At 47.9% G+C, this 18402-nt stretch overlaps 1 protein-coding gene across 1 annotated transcript; it reads left to right on the plus strand.

The window, feature by feature from the left end:
- Positions 1-75: 75 nt before the first annotated feature.
- LOC123141308 (uncharacterized) lies at positions 76-618 on the plus strand. The gene is made up of 2 exons (XM_044560484.1): positions 76-132; positions 231-618. Exon 2 carries the CDS (start codon positions 243-245, stop codon positions 474-476), a length of 234 nt encoding a protein of 77 aa, XP_044416419.1. The 5' UTR covers positions 76-132; positions 231-242; the 3' UTR covers positions 477-618.
- The last annotated feature ends 17784 nt before the right edge of the window (positions 619-18402 follow it).

The raw sequence follows: 18402 nt of genomic DNA on the forward strand, positions 1-18402 counted from the left end.
TGTTTGTTGTATCCCAGCCAGTGGCTTCCCCTCCATCCATGATCCATGATCCATCCCCTCCTATAAATAACAGCCCCTCCCTCCTCCTTTACAGCACCAGAGCTAACGCCGAGTACTCCGTCTACTCACCTCGTACGTAAGAATGTAAGATGCTCTGCCTCTTATGATAAGTATCTCGGCGACTATCTGTATCTCTCTTGATTACGTGTTTTTCTTTTGGGTGCATGCAGCCAGCTGAAGCGATGGCCTCCAGCGGCGGCGCCGTGGCGGCGATGTTGAAGAACAACATGCTCGTCGCCTGCGTGATGCTCCTCGTGGTCCTGCTGATGGCGACGCAGATGGGGGCGGCGGTGGCCGGCGACGCCGGCGCGGGACGCCGTCGCCTGCTCGATGCGTGCCAGTACAGAAACTGCAACTGCCGCACTTGCTACATTTTCCACTGGGCCTGTTGCGGCTTGTGCTGCCCGCCGGCGTAGGGGACGGCGGCACACACGGCCCGCTGCAGTTTCTCACATGCAGAGGTTTGAATAATGCACATGTACGTGGTTACAGTAACATGTGGCTGCTCTTGTCTGTCCCAATGCTAGTCGTGGCCTTTGAAATTTGACAAATTTAACCTGTGCATGAAATTAAATCACAGAATGAACTGTCCGTAAAACTATTTCACGCGGCTGACTTTTTTATGTGGCGCCCGACACGAAGGCGTCACACTACACTGTGCAACGTCTCACAGATAGCCGCTACACGCCTGGCCAGCGTTGCACCCCAGATTGCCTAAAAATTGCTAAGTCATTGTGCAGAGCCTAAGAGCTAGGCGCTGCACTAGTGGTTGCACTACAAAATGAAGCAACCACTAGTGCAACGCCTAGAAGCTAGGCGCTACACTATATAGTGTGGCGCCTAACTCTCAGGCGCTGCACACTGACTTAGTAATTTTCGGATCACAAGGGTGCGACGTTGGCCAGGCGTGTAGCGCCTATCTGTGAGGCGTTGCACAGTGTAGTGTGGCGCCTTCGTGTCGGGCGTCACACAAAAAGGTCAGCCGCGTGAAATAGTTTCACGGGCAGTTCATTCTGTGATTTAATTTCGTCCATAGGTCAAATTTGTCAATTTTGCCGCAATTTACTACGGTCAAGTTCTGCGTTTGCGCGACTGTGTATGCACGCTTAAGTGGATGATCTGTCTGGTTTTGGTGTTGATCTATTGCTTCACAATGCCATGTGATGTTTTTTTGTACTTGCTTCATTCATTAAGAGAGAAGTTTGTGAGATACACGCCACTCAAGTGGCACAAACGCTAACTAATTACTCGCGCGACATTACATTACTCAAATACTTGGCACCCGCAATAGCCCAAAGGGATGCCTCATCTTTAATAAGGCTAACAATCACGGCCACCGGTGCCGTTTTATTTCTAAAGACACGTGCGTTTTTTTCTTTCCAAATCTCCCATCCAACAAGGTGGATCAAAGATGAGAGAGCCTTTCTTTGATGTGCAATATTGATGATTTTTTGCCACCAAGCTTTAACCGCGGGGAAAATATTGCTTTCTAGGATGGAACATTTGGTAACTACTCCTCCGTCCGAAAAAACTTGTCACAATCTTGTTTCTCGAATGAATGTATCTAGACCACTAACTTGGTTCTAGATACATCCATTTGAGGAACAAGTTTTTTCGGACGGAGGGAGTAGTACTTATGATCAGTTCAAACCAGATTCAATTGTTATGATCCATGCAATGAATTTAAAAAGTTATTTATAAGGCTTTATCTAAGTAGGCCTTATAATGAATTTCCTGTTACACGCCGGCGTAAATACCAATTTCATTTCCTGAATAACTTTACTTCCGCTGCCCCGCTTGTAGCCTGAATTCTCTGTAACGCCCCGAGACCGATGCGCCAGGTGTCTTCCATTTATTCGTCGTCGTTGCCATGTCATTCGCTTGCGTGTTGCACTTTGCCATGTCATCATGTGCATTGCATCCTCATGTTTTCAAAACTTGCATCCGGTCATGTTCGTCATTTTCTCCGTTGTCCGTTTCGGATTCCGACACTCACACACGCACCCGTCGCACCTCCCAAATCTTGTTTCGTGAGCGGGAGAAAAATGTTCTCGGAATGGGCCGAGAATTGACGAGTGGTCTTGGTACATCACAGATAGACCACTTGTCAAATTTTGTTCCATTTGAAGGTCGTTTGTTGCCCCAACGGTTTACCGTGTTAATCGCCGGACCCCTCTCTCTTTGCAGCCCAACACCCATCCTCAACAGCCCGCTAGCCCTTCTAAACCCCCTCCATGCTCTTCGCCGTCGGATCACAATCGTGTGGGCGAAAACCGCTCTTAAAAACTCCTCTCCTAGCTCCCTCTAGCTATAAAAACACCCCCTCCCCCGAAATGAGGGCAAACCCTAGACTTCCCCAACCTCCGCCTTGAAATCTGCGCCAACCAGCCCGCTGCCACCACTTGTCCGCGTCTCCACCACCGCGCCGCCGGCTAGGGCCAATCGGCGAGCGCCACGTGGTCCCAGCCGGCCAACCGCCGCCGCAGCCCGCTCGGGCCCGAGGCCGGCCCGCCCCGGGCCGCATCCGGGCCTCGCCTCGCGCCGCGCCTGCTCCAGCCGCGCCGCCCGTGCCACCGGAGCCGCCGCCGTTCGCCGCCATCGTCCACCGCCGGCGCCACCCCGCACCGCATCTCCGCCACCTCGCGCCGCGCCGCCACCGGCCGCCCCGCGCCGCGTCCGCCATGGACGCGCGGCCCGAGCTCGCCAACCCCGCCGCCGGGAACGGATGGATCCGGCCGGGATCCACCAGATCCGGCCATCGCCGGCCTCCTCCCCTCACCAGAGCAGCTCCCTGTCGCCGGATCCGCCATGGCCTCCTCTGCCCAGTCGCCGGACCCGACCCCGACCCGATCCAGCCCGATCCACCGCGCCCGATCCACTCCGTCCACACTTCTCGCGAGGTCGATTTCGTCCAAGTCCCTGATCTGTGATATGATGTGTGCATCTTCATCATGGCATAACTTCATGCATGTGGCTTCGTTTTGCGTGTATAATATGTCAAATTTTTCATCTCTGAATGTTCTACACGATGGTATAATTTGCATGCGTGTTGCTTTCCATCTTGTTGCCTTAATCCTCGTTGCAGAAGGGCTAAGTGTTATAATCTGCTGAAACTTGCCTATTTGTCTTTTTCATAGCATTTTCTGCGATTTTCTTTTGAGCGTCATGTCAACATGTTTTAGAAGCATATTCATGTCATCTTTACAGTGGTGCAATCCGTGCATTTTTATGTGCCTTGTGGTGACTAGCACAAGCATGCAAAGTAGGGTACTTGCTGTTGCTGATTTCAGTGACTTAGTGTTTTCTGCCAAGTCTGAACCTGCTATATTATGTTTTCATGTTAACTTGATCCTACAGGTGAATCCATGCATAATCTGAAGATTATAACTAAGGATCTTTTGTAGATCTTGTTATGCTCTATCCATAAACGTCCTTGTTTGCAGTTATGGCCTGCTGTAGCTTATCATTACCATGCCCTAAAGTTGCTAAATAATGTTTCTGTCAGTCTGTTATCAATAAGTTCATTTTTGTCATGTGAATAACTAGTGTTCTATGCATCCTATGACCATGCTCTTGCCATGAGTAGCTGCAAAAATATGCCTTATTTCTGTTGGTTACATTAACTTGCCATGATAGGCTTTATGTTGAGTTAACTAAGCTTGCAAACATGCCTACTTATTGCTGTTTCTGCCATGTCCAGTAAATTTCACTAAGTCTGTGAAACTGTTATCATTTGCAATCTTGCCATGATGTTTCAAACATGTTCTTGTGGTATTTGGCAATAGCTCAGTGATCATGTTTTGATGTTCTTGACATGTACATGATTGCGATGTCCTTTGATACCATGAAATATTCCTGTAGAATATGCTTTTGTTGTCTCAAAGTATGCATCATGACTCTGTTTTCAGCCTTACTTTGTTTTCCACCAAGTCTGAGAATCTGTTATAACTTGCAATCTTGTCTTGATGAATGCCATTGATCTAGAGGTTATATGGAGATCCTTACTAATCATATTTTGCCATGTTTAACCTGTAATCTAATGTCATGCTTTTGTTTGCGATGATCTTACAATGTAGTATTCTTGTTTCATGCCTCCAACATGTCAACATTTTATTTCTGCTCACATGTATGCCCTGTTTTTCACTAAGTCATAATCTGTGTTATAAAGTGGCTTGTTGCTTTGATCATGTTGGTTTAATCTTGATGCCTATGAACCTGAATGTTGATGTTATTTGAAGCATGGTACCTGTTATTTAAGTGCATGTCATGTTTGTGCCCATATAGTTCTTGTAGCATGTTGTTTTGATGATTGCAAAGTGCCTAGTTGTTTGGGCAGATTGTTGTTATATTTTGTTTAGAGTGTATGTGTTGAACCGTTGCTCCGTTTTGAGCGTGCTCTACATGAAACTTGCTTGGTTTTGCATGTAGTTTCATCATGTCATGTTGCATCCATGTTTTGAAGTGTTTGTGATTGTGTTTTGCTTGCTTCTGCATCAATGCCATGTTTAACTTGTTTTGCTCATATCTTCTAGGCCGTAGCTCCGAATTAAATGAACTTTATATGTAACTTGACTAGAAAGACGCGTAGATCATCATGGTGTACTTTAACTTGCTCTTTAATAACTTCAACATAATTTGTTATTCAGATCTGGACCAATTTCGAAATTTGCATATGAGGACTTACCGAAATTTTTATATGTTCTTTCCGGCCTCATTTAACCTTGCTTTGATGTGGTATTCTTGTATGCATCACCTCTTGCCATGAGTAGCATCATGTAGCCTTGTCATGCATTATACTTGGTTGAGCATCATTTCATGTTTATGTGTTGTGTGTTTACCATGTTGTTTCCTTCTTTCCGGTTGTGCTTCTTCTTGATAGTTCCTGTTTCGTTGCGATTGTGAGGATTCGTTCGACTACGTTGGTTCGGCTACTTTATGGACTCGTTCTTCTTCCTAGCAGGATTTCAGGCAAGATAAACGTCACCTTGGATCTCACTACTATCTTTGCTATGCTAGTTGTCACGATGCTATCGCTATGTCGCGCTACCTACCACTGTTTATCAAGCCTCCCAAATTGCCATGATAGCCTCTAACCTTCTCCACCATCCTAGCAAACCGTTGTTTGGCTATGTTACCGCTTTGCTCAACCCCTCTTATAGCGTTGCTAGTTGCAGGTTGTTCCATGTGGGACAAGGATATCGTGGATACCATGGGATATCACAATATATCTTATTTAATTAATGCATCTATATACTTGGTAAAGGGTGGAAGGCTCGGCCTTTTGCCTGGTGTTTTGTTCCACTCATGCCACCCTACTTTCCGTCATACCGGTGTTATGTTCCTTGATTTTGCGTCCCTAACACGATGAGGGTTTATGGGCCCCTCTTGATAGTTCGCTTTGAATAAAACTCTTCCAGCAAAGCCCAACATTGGTTTTACCATTTGCCTAATAACAACTAAAACTTGCATAGGGACTTTCCGGACCCTGAGGACTTAATCAACCCCCGGGCCAGTGCTCCTCATGAGTGTTGGTCCAAATTAGAGCACTGTGTGGGGCCGCCCCAGGGTAACCTGGGTTATTTTGGCACTTGTACACGTTGCTCATCCGTCGTGGCCTGCTGGACTTGTTTTACCATTGTCGAAATGTCTTGTGCACCGGGATCCCGAGTTTGATCGGATGTCCCGCGATGGAGGATTGTCTCCGCGGATCGTGAGCTTGTCATGGGCTAAGTTGGGACACCCCTGCAGGTTATAAACTTTCGAGAGCCGTGCCCGCGGTTATGTGCCAGATGGGAATTTATTAATATCCGGTTGTACTGGACTTGGACTAAACTCAATTAAACACCAATCGCGTGCGTAACCATGATCTTCTCTTTTCAAGTGAGTCGAGAAGAGAACACGGTGGGGTTATGTTTGAACGTAAGTAGTTCAGGATCACTTATTGATCATTACTAGTTTGCGACCATTTGCGTAGTTTCTCATCTTACTCTTGTACTCGTAAGTTAGCCACCATACAATGCTTAGCTGCTTGCTGCAAACCTCACCACTTATCCATTCCATACCCATTAAGCTTTGCTATTCTTGATACCCATGGTAATGGGATAGCTGAGTCCTCTTGGCTCACAGATTACTACAACAACAGTTGCAGGTACATGTTATGCGATGATCATGATGTGAGAGCGATGTTTACTTGTTTTGGAGTTCTTCTTCTTCTTTGTCGATCTTGGGATAGGTTCCTGGTCGGCAGCCTGGGCTAGCAGGGTGGATGTCATTTGAGTTTCTGTTTGTGTTTCATCCGTAGTCTGATGTTGTTCTCATTTATGATGTTTGATGTATTCTTGTGGCATTGTATGCCCTTTGTATGTATCCCCATCTATTATGTAATGGTACGATGTAATGATATCCACCTTGCAAAAGCGTTTCAATATGCGGCTCTATCCTTGGTGGAACCTTCGAGTTCCTCTCGGATAGGATAGCATATTGGGCGTGACATTCTCGATAATTTAAGCCAGCATTTCCTCCTGACAGAATGCTTGGAGGGGCTTTTGCCACTGAAGAGGGGCACAACGGAGTCGTTGCGTGACCTGGCAGATGTGATGTGGACCGCCAAGGAGCTCCTCTTCTCCTGCTGCAGATGACAGACCCTACCTGAAGAGGGAACAACTTCTCAGCGATGAAGAAGTGCATACCAGTATGGAGGAAGAAGTTGAGTGATTGCCTGATTGGTCACAACTTACAACTAAGTGTAATTTTGCCCATTGTGTACACATTTCTTTTCTTGATTTGTAAAGCCTTAGATTTTATTTCCCTTGGAAACAAAGATGTTTTCTCTTTGTTATGAGTTTATTCATTTCCCTCCGGAGAGGCCTCAGAGCAAGAGGCATGAGTCATTTGGCCAAGGCCAACGTAACAATGTTAGTCAAGTCGGTGCTACAACATCGACTCTAGTTGCTGTTAAGGGCATCTCCAACACCGTACATCATCCAACCGCACTCACCAAACGCCTGCCATGCAATTTAGAAGAAATGGATGGCATGCAACCCTAACTAAATTCATCCAAACATGACATTTTACATCAATATTTACTTTTTTACAAATCAAAAGTGGACTACCGTCCTCACACATATATATCCTAGTCCACTCTTTGTCGGATATGGACGTCCATGTCCCACGTTCGGATGCGGGCCTCTATGCGTCGCGCACGCCGGGCCTACCAGCCATTCACAAGGGCCGTCATTTTGTTCTTCAGGAAGCAGAGGTCATGTGATTCATGCCTTCATGGTCTCGTTTAAATAGCGGGTGCTACGTGGGTTTTAGGCCGCTGTGTCTGCCAATGCCTAGCGGGCGGACGAATGGGAAACCGACTTCAATGTAGTAGGAAGCCGTCTCATTGCCCCGTCTGGTCACGTCACTCTGAGTTGACATTGAATGCGTCATAGAGAGCGAGCGAACACGATGTGGACGGCGATCTCGGCTACAGCGTCATCCAATAGCAGTAACCGGTGATGCCCGCTCTTGACCTGCATCAATACAACACCCATAGTAGCGGAGGCACAGTTGGCATGGTCACATAGGAAAGGGTTTTGAGTGGGGCCGAGCAAGTGGACGCGTATGTGGCACGAGTCCAGACGCCCGCAAACCTCCCCCGATTTGGTTTCGGTTTGCAGGAGTTCTAAGAATAGATGCTAAGAAAAGTATGACATCGGAGCAAATTTAGTTTTTTTAGACTCAAAATCTAGCATTTGCTTAGCACCCATGACATTGCTCACGCTCTAAGCACGTGGATTTAGAAAAGAGAGTTGTGGGGCCGGGTTTCAAGCAAATTTCCCTTTCTACTTTCCGGAAAATTCAAGATGGCAGTTCCGACCATTCTTGGGGGGGGGGGGGGACGGGACGAAAATCAACATCGTCCGCACGCTTCCCGTTACGCTCAGAAGTACTCCTCTGTCTCATAATCTTAGTGTAAAAGCCACTCTTATATTATGGGATAGTGAGTAGTAGTAGTTAACTTCGACAGTGAAACTGAAACCTCGCCGTCGAAAAACGTTTTTATTTCATTTTTTATTTCTCTCCCCTATCATGTTTCGAATATTCATTCAAAAAATTCCCAGCCCTGCCGCAACTCCTCCTCCCCACTTCACACCAATCGTGCCGCCTCTCCTCTACCTTCCGTCCTTGGCACTGACGGGGTAGGCCACCTTCGTCTCTGGTGCGGCACCTGGAAGCACCCCCTTCCCTAACCCTAGCAATCTTGATCTTCAACGCCGTGTCGGCCGTTGAGGCAGGCCATGCGCCTCTAATAGGTCTCCAACGTATCTATAATTTATGAAGTATTCATGCTGTTATATTATCATTCTTGGATGTTTTACAATCATTTTATAGCAACTTTATATCATTTTTTGGGACTAACCTATTGACCCAGTGCCCACTGCCAGTTGCTATTTTTTGCTTGTTTTTTACATTGCAGGAAATCAATATCAAACGGAGTCCAAACACCGCGAAACTTTTTGTGGATTTTTTATGGACTAGAAGACTCCCGATGGGGCAGAGCAGGACCTGGGGGTGCCCCAGGGGGGCACAACCCACTAGGGCGCGCCCAGGTGGGTTGTGCCCACCTCGGTGGCCTCCTGCATCCCCTCTTTGCCCTATAAAATCGCAAATATTCCAAAAACCCTCGGGGTTAACCTAGATCAGAAGTTCCGCTGCCGCAAGGCTCTGTAGCCACCGAAAACCAATCTAGACCCCGTTCCGGCACTCCGTCGGAGGGGGGAATCATCACCGGTGGCCATCTTCATCATCTCGGCGGCCACCACGATGAGGAGGGAGTAGTCCACCCTCGGGGCTGAGGGTTTGTACCAGTAGCTATGTGTTTAATCTCTCTCTCTCTCTCTCTCTCTCTCTCTCTCTCTCTCTCTCTCTCTTTCTCTCGTGTTCTTGAGATGTCACGATCTTGATGTATCGCGGGCTTTGTTAATATAGTCGGATCATATGGTGTTTTCCCCTCTTATCTTGTTGTGATGAATTGAGTTTTTCCCTTTGAGATTTCGTTGTTATCGGATTGAATACTTTTATGGATTTGAGAGCACTTGATATATGTCTTGCATATGAATACTCGTGGTGACAATGGGGTATCATATTGATTCACTTGATATGTGTTTTGGCATTCAACTCGCGGATTCCCGCGGTGACATTGGGTAATCTATGCATAGGGGTTGATGCACGTTCTCGTCTTTTGTTTCTCCGGTAGAAATCTTGGGGCACTCTTTGAGGTTCTTTGTGTTGGATTGAATATAATGAATCTGAAATTCTTTGGTGTTATTTTAGTACGAACTCTTGGATAGATCGATCGGAAAGAATAGCTTCGAGGTGGTTTCGTACCCTACAAACGATTTCTTCTTATGTACTCCGCTAGATAGGAAATTTGGAGTGATTCTTTGTCGCACTTTGAGGGGTGGTTATATGATCCAATTATATTAGCATTGTTGATATATTGCACTAGTGAAAGTACGGACCCCAGGCCTCATTTTCAAGCATTGCAATACCATTTTTGTGCCCGTTTACTAGTTGCTACCTTGCTGTTTTTATTTATTCAGATTATAAAAATATATTTCTACCATCAATATTACATTTTTATCACCATCTCTTCGCCGAACTCGCGCACCTATACAATTTGCCATTGTATTGGGTGTGTTGGGGACACAAGAGATTTCTTGTATTTGGTTGCAGGGTTGATTGAGAGAGACCATCTTCATCCTACACCTCCCACGAATTGATAAACCTTAGGTCATCCACTTGAGAGAAAATTGCTACTGTCCTACAAACCTCTGCGCTTGGAGGCCCAACACGTGTCTACAAGAATAAAGTTGCGTAGTAGACATCAGCCTCCAAGTGAACCGTAACACCTTTACGCATGTTCCCTCGCAAGTGACCATCATCGATTAGGCCATGCATCGAGGTCGTCGACGTTCCACCTGACATGCTGCCCCATGATAGTGAGGAAGGCGACAAGCGCGCATGTCGTCTGCCATGTTGGCCTCTGCACCGCATGGCGTGAGGATGTCGAGATCAAGGACGATGCGGGCCCCTTACTTCGCCTAGCTGCCACTACCTTCTACCATGCATGCTACAAACTGGAAGTTGTTCTTAATTATGTCTTCATTATGAACTGGAAGACATGTTGTTTTCTTTACCACGATGGTACAAGCTATTCTCGCGGTCGAAGCAATTTCCAAGAAAGTGATTTAGGGACATTTGTATCCAGTTTTGGATGTAATATCAATTGTTTGTGTTAATTCAGACTAAATAGATATTAGTAATTAATTGTCATATGCGGTAGCCACAAGAACTTACTTGAACCTCACTTGTGTCTTCTCATCTTATTTTTGTGATCTATTTATAGTAGATATAAGGAGGAGCATCTAGCTGAACTGAAATGAGGAGTCACTAATAACATCATGGCAACCATTGGTTTCAGGTGATGACCCTTCTTTTCTCAACCATCCGTTGGTATCATTTTGGTTTTTTGTTTGTGTATTAAACTCAAACAACATTTTCAAAACATTTCCTTTACTGCTTATACCGTATCAGATATATGGAGAGAAAGTTCATATCTCAGCAGCTATTTAGATCGTTTTCCACATTTGACTTTGCCCGCGGCACATCTCCATTGCATATGCAATTCTTATTATTACATATACACCAAATTAGAGAAAGGCAGGAAAAGTAATATACTTAGATGTTTATTAGGCAATATGAATCCTATTTAAATTGATCCCTATAATGATGCCTGTCGGTGTCAAAACCGGCAGATCTCAGGTAGGGGGTCCCGAACTGTGCGTCTGAGGATCGAAGGTAACAGGAGACAGGGGACACGATGTTTACCCAGGTTCGGGCCCTCTTAATGGAGGTAATACCCTACTTCCTGCTTGATTGACTTTGATGAGTATAGGGGTTACAAGAGTTGATCTACCTCGAGATCGTAATGGCTAAACCCTAGATGTCTAGCCTATATGACTTGTGATAGCCTCTACGGACTAAACCCTCCGGTTTATATAGACACCGGAGGGGGCTAGGGTTGTATAGAGTCGGTTTACAGAGAAAGGAAACTACACATCTAGACGCCAAGCTTGCCATCCACGCAAAGGAGAGTCCCATCCGGACACGGGGGAAGGCCTTCTATCTTGTATCTTCATGGCCCATCAGTCCGACCCATATCGCATAGCCCGGACACCCGAGGACCCCATAGTCCAGGACTCCCTCAGTAGCCCCTGAAGCAGTCTTTTGATGACGATGTGTTTGGTACGCCGATTGTCTTCGGCATCACAAGGCGGGTTCCTCCTCCGAATACTTCAAAGCAGTCTTCTGAACATGAGAACTGTATCCGGCTCTGTATAACAGTTACAACCCTTAACCACTAGGGCACAATACTTAATCAAAATAAGGCATGTCTATTGACAGCTTTTTCGGCGAAACATTACGTCCGGCCCCTTTATTATTTCGAACCGTTTTTCGGCATCCCGCTTCCCATTTTGAGACGCAGCCTCCATTGACACGTCTTGTCCAAAGCAGAGATCGTGTCCCCTTATTGCGGGATTCCCATCAATATGGGTTTGGGTAATCCAACCGGGCCATTCGCACGACCCCTTGGGACAGGCGAGTTTTAAGGCTTGAGGGGGGCGCTTGATATTCATGGCCTATATAAACAGATAAAGATCCCTTCTTTTCACCCCACGCCTTCTTCCTTCCTCAGCCTTCCCATCCTCGAGCTCCAGCGCCCAAGTTCCAATCTTTCCCACCACCACCAACTTCCCCGGCCATGGACGGATCTGGTTCTCAAGGCAAGCGGGTGGCCTCCTCCGTGACGGAGAAGGACGTCGAGGAGCTCCGGGAGGTAGGGTACCTGAGTGCGGACGTTGCGCACATGATCCCCGCCAAGAAGCAGGTGATCCCCATCCCGGAGCTTGGCGAAAGGGTGGTATTCATCCCCCACTTTCTCCGCGGACTAGGGTTTCCCCTCCATCCCTTTGTCCGCAATCTCATGGTTTATTACGGACTAGATTTCCATGATCTAGCCCTGAATTCCTTTCTCCACATCTCAGCATTCATTGTCGTATGCGAGGTGCTCCTCCGCATCCCTCCTCACTTCGGCCTATGGCTCAAGGTCTTCAACATGAAGCCGAAGGTGGTCGACGGGCAGCATGCGGACTGCGGCGGCGCCATGGTGAGCAAGCTCCCCAACGTCACCTGGCCCAAAGGGGTCTTCGTGGAGACAGTCAAGATATGGCAGCAGGAATGGTTTTACATCACCAAACCTCGCGATGCCAACTGGGCGGCCACTCCTGAGTTTAGGTCCGGACCCCTAATGCGGCTCGCGTCGTGGACCAACAAGGGTCTGGACTGGGGGTCAACTGACGAGGTAATGATGCTGCAAAAGCGCATCAAGAACATTATTGAAAAGAACGCCAGCCTCACCGACGTGATCCAGGTGATGCTATCCCGTCGGACCCTTCCCTGCCAGCGCTGGCCTCTCCATATGTGGGAGTTTAATCCGGAAGGGCCGTGGACCCTGTAGCGATTCTTCGGCACGACGCACGAAGAGATCTGAAGCTGTTTTTCAAGGCTCCGAAGTCGTGGTCGGAGACGACCGACGACATCGGCCTCGACTGCGCTCACCCAGCCACCCCGGTAAGTATTTTGGTCTCCAAACATAACTTAGTTCGCAACTCAAAGGGGTATGCTGAGAATTCCATCCTTTGATCATGGCTGGACAAAGAAGGCGGTGCGGATCAAGTGTCCGGCTCCGCTAGCCGAAAACCCAGCTGATCCTCTGCTAACGAGGATGCTGGTCTCGGCGCCGTACCAGGAACCGGAGAAGAAGGCCAAGAAGAAGGGCAAGGAGGCCAAAGGTGGCCTCCGCCGTAAAGGTATTTTGGACGCCGTGTCCGGAGATACTGAAGCTTTCTCCTCCCACGAGGAAGACGAAGAGGAGGAGGAGGAAGAGAGCAATTCTCCCCTTAAGGGGAAGAAGAAGAAGAAAAGGGTGGCCTCCGCAGACCTAGAGGCGGAGGCGTCCAAAATGGGGAAGATATCCCTCTCGGATGGCTCGGACTGAGATGCCGAAGTCATCCCCCAGTGGCGCCCCAGGGCGAAGCCCGTGGCCGAATCGTAAGTATTCAAAGATACTATACATGTATCCGACCTTTTACAAATTGTAGGATAACATATCATTTATGTATTTCAGTCTGACCCGTGATATCCCCCAACAATCATCGTCTTCGGGGAACTCTTTGGCGCCAGAGATGTTGGAGAGCGAGACGCCTCCGCGAGCCTCTCCGCCACATGCCGCGGATGACACCAAGGTGTTATCCCAAAGGACCTCTCTGGGCCAGGGAGAGGTGCGGAAGGCTGCTGAGACGGCGCCAGAGGGTAATGCCTCGGCTACCGAGAACATGGGGGGCACAACCCCCATGGAAATTGATGACGGGGGTCCAGACCAGTCCGCCCCCCAGCCGAATACCACTTCAGAGACCCACACAGCTCCGGAATCGAGCGAGCAGCCCCCTTTAAAGGAGGGGGAGTGCCGACTCCACCGGCGACCTCCATCAATCCGGAGGCGCCGAACACTTTGAGGGAAGCACTTCGCCGTGCTTCCGTCGTGGAGGAGCACCGTACCCTGATGGGTATGGTGGTTGAAAAGGTTCAATCCGCCAAAAGTGGGCTAAACGAAGCCTTCACCAGCCTGTTAATAGGCTTTGAGGTATGCAATGTAATATTCTTAGCCACTTTTTCATGTGCAAAAAATATGCCTATGTACAGATAGTAGCCCCTGAGACTCTGTCCGGTTCTTGAAAAAGGGCCGAACAGAGGATCAAATATTCGCCGGAGATAACATACTTGTCTATTTTGATAAATAGGATTCACTGTTAGCGGCAACCGCCCAGGCCGCTGAAGTTTTCGAACTCAATCGGAAGCTGAAGCTGGCTGATGATGAGATCGACCGCATTAACAAGCGGTTCGATGAGGCACAGGGTATGTTTGTAAAAGTCTCTTGCAAGCCTAAATTGAAATGCAAACTCAGAGTTTAAGCTCATGTGCTGCTATGTGTATGATTGTAGGTAGTGCGACCGAGGTCGAGACCCTCAAGAGTGCCCTTGCCGAAGCCAAGGAGGAGGCGAAGGCGAGAAAAGCGGCCGCAGACAAAGCGGCTGCGGATTTAAAGTCCGAACAGGTCGCCCGCCGCTAGTACGAGGAGAGGGTGACCGAGGTGGAGCAAGAGCTCAAGGACACCGCCGGCAAGTGTGAGTCCTTGGAGGAGCAGAATAAGGCCCAGGCAGCCGAACTCGCCAAGGCTCTCCAGGAGGCCAAGGAGGCGCGGACCGAGTCCCGGGCGGCTCGTGAGGAGATCAAGGAAGCCGAACAAATAGCGGCTAGTAAGCCTTTTCTTTTACAAAGTATATTTGGCGGTCGGAGATATGCTTTGCTAAATCGACTATGGAGTGCTCCAGACGCCTTTGCGGATCTCCCAAGGAGTGTTCTCGACGCCGCACAGCATTTCCGGGCCCAAGAAGGGAACACGACAGAGAAGCTCTTCTGGTCGCAGTACCTGGCGCCGGAGCGGCCAGCGTTGCTAAACAACCAGGTGATGCAGCTGGCGGAGCTGCATAGGATGTCTGGTTTGGCCATGAAGGACATCATAGTCCGGCTATGGCTAGAAGGACCCATTCCTAGCAGCTACTTCGGCCTGGTCAAGCGGCTCGGCGACGCCTTGCCCCGAGTTGAGGCTATGAAGCGCTGGGCGTGCATAGAAGATGCGTGGATGGCCTTTGCACGTGTCAAGATGCACTGGGCGAAGATGAAGGCCACCGACGTGGCAGTTGAGGGTCCACCCGAAGGCAAGGGATACCGCAAGCCGGAGCGATACTTTGAGGACATCCTGGAGGGTGCCCGTTTAATAGAGGGTCAATGCTCGAAGGATATTATGTTTGAATGAATGTATCCGGGCTGCGCAGACTTTGTGTAATGAAACAAGGCCTTTGTAATATACTTGTTCTTTTATCTAAAATATTTTCCTCCTGTGCGGTCATTTTTATTTCTGAAAGTTTGCCAGTCGTCGGCTTCAGCCCCCACGTAGATGCTACGGGGGTGTTCGGAATAACGTGTAATCACTCTTGACCCAACGTCTTGGTCCATAAAGGAGGTGACTTACGTAGCGAACCAGGCAATCAGACTATGCGGCTTTAGCACTTTCACTTAGACATAGGTGTTTGACGGTGAGGCTAAGAACTAGCCCCTGGTGCGCATGCGGCTGTCTGAACTGGGATGCCTTAGGCGCGTGACCGAACTGAAGCCAGTCCTTCGTATAATACGGAAAAATCGCAAGAGATTTATATTAAGTCGCCAAATTGCTGACCAGCTCTCACCGCATCATGATAGTCAGTTTTCGGCTTTCTCTACTGAGGTGCTTGACCGGGCGAACCAGAAACACAATCGCAGTAGTTCTCCCTTTACTACCTTAGCCGAACAAACCAAACATAAGGTAGTAACCACAGGAGCTGGGCAACCCAGTCTACTCTGAGAGTGTTCGAACTTTCTGTTTTCGAAAATATTGAAGGAAATATGCCCTAGAGGCAATAATAAAGTTATTATTTATTTCCGTATTTCATGATAAATGTTTATTATTCATGCTAGAATTGTATTAACCGGAAACTTAGTACATGTGTGAATACATAGACAAACAGAGTGTCACTAGTATACCTCTACTTGACTAGCTCGTTAATCGAAGATGGTTAAGTTTCCTAGCCATAGACATGAGTTGTCATTTGATGAACGGGATCACATCATTAGAGAATGATGTGATTGACAAGACCCATCTGTTAGCTTAGCATTATGATCGTTGAGTTTTATTGCTATTGCTTTCTTCATAACTTATACATGTTCCTCTGACTATGAGATTATGCAACTCCCGAATACCGGAGGAACACTTAGTGTGCTATCAAACGTCACAACGTAACTGGGTGATTATAAAGATGCTCTACAGGTGTCTCCGATGGTGTTTGTTGGGTTGGCATAGATCGAGATTAGTATTTGTCACTCCGTGTATCGAGAGGTATCTCTGGGCCCTCTCGGTAATGCACATCACTATAAGCCTTGCAAGCGATGTGACTAATGAGTTAGTTGCGGGATGATGCATTACGGAACGAGTAAAGAGACTTGCCGGTAACGAGATTGAACTAGGTATTGAGATACCGACGATCGAATCTCGGGCAAGTAACATACCGATGACAAAGGGAACAACGTATGTTGTTATGCAGTTTGACTGATAAAGATCTTCGAAGAACATGTAGGAGCCAATATGAGCATCAGGTTCCGCTATTGGTTATTGACCGGAGATGTGTCTCAGTCATTTCTACATAGTTCTCGAAACCGTAGGGTCCGCACGCTTAACGTTTGATGATGATTTGTATTATGAGTTTTTGTGATTTGATGTACCGAAGGTTGTTCGGAGTCCCGGATGAGATCGGGGACATGACAAGGAGTCTCGAAATGGTCGATAGGTAAAGATCAATATATTGGAAGGCTATATTCGGATATCGGAAAGGTTCCGAGTGATTCGGGTATTTTTCGGAGTACCGGAGAGTTACGGAAATTCGCCGGGAGAAGTATTGGGCCTTATTGGGCCATATGGGAATAGAGGAGGCAGGCCAAAGGGAAGGAGGCGCGCGCGCCCCCATGGGTCCGAATTGGACTAAGGGAAAGGGGGAGGCACCCCCCTTGCCCTTTCATACTCCCTCTCTCTTTCCCTCTTTCTTCTCTCCTACTCCGGAAAGGAAAGGGGAATCCGACCAGGACTTGGGAATCCTAGTAGGACTCCCCACACTTGGCGCGCCCCCTCTAGGGACGGCCTCCTTCTCCTCCCTCCTTTATATACGTGGGCAGGGGGCACCCCTGTAACGCCCACGATGCGGCTATATCTCCCACGTGTCGAGGCACGACTTAGAGGCATAACCGCATTGTGGTTTTGTCGCAAGAAGGGTCATCTTCACACAATCCCATGTAATGAACAAGAATGGGATAACGAGAGTTGGCTTACAATCGCCACTTCACACAATACATAAATATAATTCATACATCATCCAAAATCCACACATAGACCGGCTACTGTCAAATCCAAATGAAAATAAGATAAACCCCAAATGCTAGATCCCCGATCGTCCCAACTGGGCTCCACTACTGATCATCAGGAAAAGAAACATAGTAACGACCACGTTCTTCATCGAACTCCCACTTGAGCTCGGTTGCGTCATCTGCACTGGCATCGTCGGCACATGCAACTGTTTTGGTAGAATCTGTGAGTCACGAGGACTCAGCAATCTCACACCCGCGAGATCAAGACTATTTAAGCTTATAGGAAAGGATGGTGTAATGAGGTGGAGCTGCAGCAGGCACTAAGCATATATGGTGGCTAACATACGCAAAAGAGAGCGAGAAGAGAAGCAACGGAACGGTCGTCATCTAGAAATGACCAAGAAGTGATCCTGAACTCCTACTTACGTCAAACATAACACAACCCGTGTTCACTTCCCGGACTCCGCCGAGAAGAGACCATCACGGCTACACACACGGTTGATGTATTTTAATTAAATCAAGTGACAAGTTCTCTACAACCGGACATTAACAAATTCCCATCTGCCTCATAACCGCGGGCACGGCTTTCGAAAGATAATACCCTGCAGGGGTGTCCCAACTTAGCCCATCATAAGCTCTCACGGTCAACGAAGGATAAACCTTCTCCCAGGAAGACCCGATCAGTCTCGGAATCCCGGTTTACAAGACATTTTGACAATGGTAAAACAAGACCAGCAAAGCCACCTGAATGTGCCGACAAATCCCGATAGGAGCTGCACATATCTCGTTCTCAGGGCACACCGGAAAAGCAAAGCGTACAGGTACCAACATAACTCAAGTTGCCAAGGGACGGTCCCGCACGGTGCTCTAGTTTGGACCAGCACTCGGAGGAACACTGGCCCGGGGTTTAAATAAAGATGACCCTCGGGCTCGCGAAAACCCAAGGGAAAAGGCTTAGGTGGCAAATGGTAAAACCAAGATTGGGCCTTGCTGGAGGAGTTTTATTCAAGGCGAACTGTCAAGGGGGTCCCATAAATCACCCAACCGCGTAAGGAACGCAAACTCAAGGAACATAATACCGGTATGACGGAAACTAGGGCGGCAAGAGTGGAACAAAACACCAGGCATGAGGCCGAGCCTTCCACCCTTTACCAAATATATAGATGCATTAATTAAATAAGAGATATTGTGATATTCCAAAATATCCATGTTCCAACA

Source organism: Triticum aestivum, chromosome 6D (genome assembly GCF_018294505.1).
Source record: "Triticum aestivum cultivar Chinese Spring chromosome 6D, IWGSC CS RefSeq v2.1, whole genome shotgun sequence".
Classification (NCBI taxonomy): Eukaryota; Viridiplantae; Streptophyta; class Magnoliopsida; order Poales; family Poaceae; genus Triticum; species Triticum aestivum.